General features: G+C 43.8%; 1 protein-coding gene across 1 annotated transcript; it reads right to left on the reverse strand.

The window, feature by feature from the left end:
• Positions 1–454: 454 nt before the first annotated feature.
• gjd4 (gap junction protein delta 4) lies at positions 455–2,167 on the reverse strand. The gene is made up of 2 exons (XM_072378847.1): positions 2,104–2,167; positions 455–1,947 (listed from the first exon to the last, which is right to left on the reverse strand). The coding sequence occupies exons 1-2, from the start codon at positions 2,165–2,167 to the stop codon at positions 749–751; spliced, it is 1,263 nt and encodes a 420-aa protein (XP_072234948.1). The 3' UTR covers positions 455–748.
• Between the last annotated feature and the right edge of the window lie 2,074 nt (positions 2,168–4,241).

Raw genomic sequence — 4,241 nt, forward strand, 5'->3', positions numbered from 1 at the left:
CATAAATACAAAGCCCATATGGGGGAACATAATTACTTTGTGATCCTGCAGCTTTGGGGGCCTTCATAGTGTCCTTCACTCCTGTGGAGGAATCTTATTCCCTTATGGACCGGCGAACAGCACCTCAGTAAGATTACTGCCTTTCATTTTGCCCCGACCTTCTGACACCGGGCCCAGAGGCAGCTCGTGTCCACTTTGACCCGACTGACACACACACAAAAGGAAGAGTGGTGATATCTGCGCTAGTATCATTAAAATGACTGTGGAGGGGGGGTGTGTACTTAGGACAGGTCAAGGCATGTCTTTGTTGATGGACAGGGTTTTGGTGGAGGTGGGGGTAGAATCAACATGGAAGAAACAGGTGGCCTGCACTCTTTTAGATTTTTTGCAAGGATAAGTTTGTTCAAGGACGCCCAACTCCAGAATGTCATATCTCACTCTGGTTTGAGGGGGTTGGTTAAAATGTCGTAACTTTGCATCACTCGACGTGTGCTCCTAAAAAAAGATATGGCACAGAAGGAGGAATGATATGTCTGAAACGAATATCATGAGTTTGAGGCACCCGGTACGTGTGTTGCATTTTGTAGTCTCATCAAGATACAGCAGTTCACATTATAAAATGAGGTAGTGAGCACAGCAGAAAAGTCTGCCCCAGTAGCCAATAGTAGTCTTGTATTATTACCACATCTATTTGCTCCATTTTTATGTGCCAAAGTTACCTGAAAATAAAGCACAGCAACCCTTTGAGTCATACCCACTGCGATAATTTCTCCTGCCCATCATCATTGGTTTGTAGCTCTGCAGCACTGCCCAGTTCAACCAGTGTATACTGACCCACCCTCTTGGTATAGATTGAATTTGCTGTAGAAGCATTCCCAACAGGGGAAAAATCAACGTCCCTTCTGGGTGGAGGTGGAGGTTTGAGTCTGCTGCGTTTGTTAACCCGGATGGATCTTGGAGTCCCTACGGTTTCTTGGGGGCAGAGAGCCACTTCACTGCTATTCCTCTCCAGAGCTTCCCCTTGGGGAATCGAATAAGCATTGCTCTCACTGCAGTCTGGAGGTCCTGGAGAACAAGAGCAATGCTCCAGGAGGGGTGGCTCCTGACTTAAATCAAGTCTTCCTCCACCACAAGAACCCTTGCTGCCATGCCTCTTCCTGAAATTCTCTGTTTTCCCAGACTGTGCTTCTAGACCTTGTTGAACGAGAGAGGTGTCAGGGTCAGGGTCTGTGGAGGCCACTCCAGCTGAAAGCAAACAGCGTTCTTCTTTAAAGAGTTTCTCCACCATCATCTTCCTTTTTCTCTTTTGCTTCACCGAGCGTTTCGCAGCACAGAAAAAATCCAGAATGTTAAGGAAAAGGGAAAAAGCTGCCACTCCCAGCATGAAGTTGAGCATCACAGTCTTCTCAGTGGGCCTGGAGATGTAACAGTCCACCTGGGTAGTGCACGGAGCATGGTGGCACAGAAACCTTCTGGGGATGTAGAAACCAAACAGGTAGTAGTGAGCTGCCCCAAACCCTGCTTCCAGCAGTGTCCTGAACAGCAGCTGGAGGATGTAAGCTCCAGTGAAGCACTGTGCTCCCCCTCGCTCCTCAATCACAACAGGCATTTTGTTCACAGACATCTTATTGAACGGCTCCTGGTAGACCTCAAACAGTTGGAAAGTTTTGGCGTGTCCCGAGGAGTTCCGGGCCACTGAGAGGGCACGGGACACCTTATGGATCACATAGATGACAAATATGATGTAGGGGAGACACAAGGTGACGAGCTGCACCAGCCAGAAACGGAAGAGTGAGATAGGGGAAAAGAGATCGTAGCAAACATTGGCACAGCCAGGCTGAATAGTGTTGCACACAAATCTCTCCTGCTCATCCTGGTAGAGAGGAAAACCAGCGAAGAGGAGGATCAGGATACGGAGGAAAACCATCACTATGAGCCACACCTTTCCTGTAAAAATTAACACTGATTTCAGAATGCATTAGATTTGAGAAATTAAAGATCTGAAACCAGAAAAAAATGCTTCACATTTCATTAATACATGTAAAAAAAAATTCAGTCTGTTTTATTCTATCCAGAGGTAATCAGACAGTGAATTCAACTCACCCATCAAAGTGATGCTGTGATTGACAGAGATAAAGAGAACCTCTGAGGCACTTGATCCCACCATGTTTGCTTTTCTGGAGGCCCTCCAAAATCTTCCAGAGTCCTTGCGTTGCTGGCCACAGATTAAAAATCCTTCAGCCACCACTTCACTCCTTATTTATCCACTTCTCCTTCTTCCACCTGAGGGGTCACTTTGGTTTCCAGGTGGATGGTTGAGAGACACTCTCCTTGATAGAGCATATTCTCAGTCCTTGTGGGTAAACTCCCGTCAGAGTTTGTCTGAGTCAGTCAAGTGTCTGACGTAAACCATGGAAACCCTCCGTCTTACTTCTTCCTCTGTCCCCTGCAGACAACTGTCTGTCCTCAGACAACAGAAGACAGGAGCGTGCCCCATTGTAGGTCTATTCTTAACACACTTCCAAAAGCCTGCCGCCGTCCTTGCATTGCAGAGATATTTTGGTGCTGTTGGTTGTCCTTACAGTAGAGGAACAAACCTAATGGCTTACTCCTTCAAAAATGTGAAAATAAAGTTCTGGAGCACAATGACAATCATGTTCAAAATGGCCGCTTCATCATTTTCATAAATCTCAAGAAATTTCTGCTGTATCTTTAATTCATAAACAAAGGCAATATGCAGGTATGCAGACAGTGGATCTTCCCTCATGAAATTTGAATAGGCTGTAAAGTGTATTTTCCCACAGCTGATGCCAGTTCATAGGCGAAGAGGATTTACTGTAGAGCCCTGTCGTATGTATAGGAAATAACACTGCAGCTTGCCATTAATCTAAAGAGAAGCAGAAGTTTATTAGGATCAGGAAGCAAGATTTATTCTTAGAACCAAACGAGTGATTCTAAATTTAAAAGGAAGTTCTCCAAAGATATTAGGATAAGCACATAATCACTATCATCATTATCACTTCCAAACTGGCTCACACAAACAAATCTCAAGAACATTTAGATACATGTCAAAACTCTACAGGAGGTGAAAACCTTTTCAAGCCGCTGTACTGAAAAAGGTCTGCTGTTTGGATAAAAGCAGCTTTATTCCAAGGTGGCGTAACCTGATGCTGCTTCTGACTGAATATGGTCCAGACTGCTTGGAGCTAAACTGAATCAACTGCAAAAAAAACCCACAAAAACACAAAAAGTTTTAAACTTAACACATTTATCAATCAAAAGATGGAATTTCAATGGTGACTTCCTTTGTGTGTCAGCAGTATGGCTTTCAAAGATCTTTGGAGTTCTAGTTTACTACATATGCTTCACAAATAGGAGCTCACAGCACTTCTTCATTTGTACTGAATTGACTTGGAGAGCAATTACCAAAGGCAAACATTGAAATGCAAATGGAGCCAAAGCAAAGGATTAAATGTGTCCCACGGTAACAATCTGGCAGTATAATCTCCATATTGCCATTTGCTCTAAACCATTTAACTGGTTCTTTATGGGAAAAGTAAACCCTGAGTCACATCAGTTTAACAATATGCAGCAAGTAGAATTATTGTGCTTTGAGGTGGGAAGCACTCCTGGTAACACCACTGATGATAACCTGAGGTCTAAGGGTGTTTTATTCAGTCACACTTTGGGGTAAAAGGGATCTTTCAGGTTAAGGAAAAACAGAAGAGACAGACACACACTGGATTTATTGCAAGGTTTTACATTTTAATTCTCCCGCGTGTCTTCAGAAGAGAAATGAAAGCATGGAAATCGATGTTGGAACACAGAAAGAGAAACAGTTTGGCAAACTCAGAACAGGAACAAACAATTGAAGAAATACACTGACAAAACAATGGAATACATTTTTTAATTTGTTGAAAATGTCCGTCGGTGAAAAATCTAACAAAATAAGTTCACAGCTACAGCAGTTGACTGGCGTTAGCACGGGAGATGGTCATGATACAGAAACTGTTGTAGTAGAGCGGAAAAATAATCGAGAAAAAAAGGAATACTCTATGCGGAGGTAGAGTTCAGTGCACCAGGCTGGACACATTCCCACCTTCGGACTCACCACAGCTGACAACACGGCACCGGTGTTTATTTCTGGGTGGCGATAACACCAGACTGGGCTGTATGCACACACACACAATAAATAGCATATACAATCTCTGAAAATAGTTTGAACTCACAAGCGCAACTCC

Source organism: Leuresthes tenuis, unplaced genomic scaffold, assembly GCF_036924035.1.
Source record: "Leuresthes tenuis unplaced genomic scaffold, fLeuTen1.0.hap1 SCAF_24, whole genome shotgun sequence".
NCBI classification, from domain to species: Eukaryota; Metazoa; Chordata; class Actinopteri; order Atheriniformes; family Atherinopsidae; genus Leuresthes; species Leuresthes tenuis.

Excerpts from the sequence above, each read along its gene's own strand:
- gjd4 (XM_072378847.1), bottom strand. The coding sequence starts at position 2,167 with ATGGTGGGATCAAGTGCCTCAGAGGTTCTCTTTATCTCTGTCAATCAC. Across the intron at positions 1,948-2,103 it reads TCACAGCATCACTTTGATGG|GAAAGGTGTGGCTCATAGTG; the intron begins GTGAGTTGAATT and ends TAATTTTTACAG.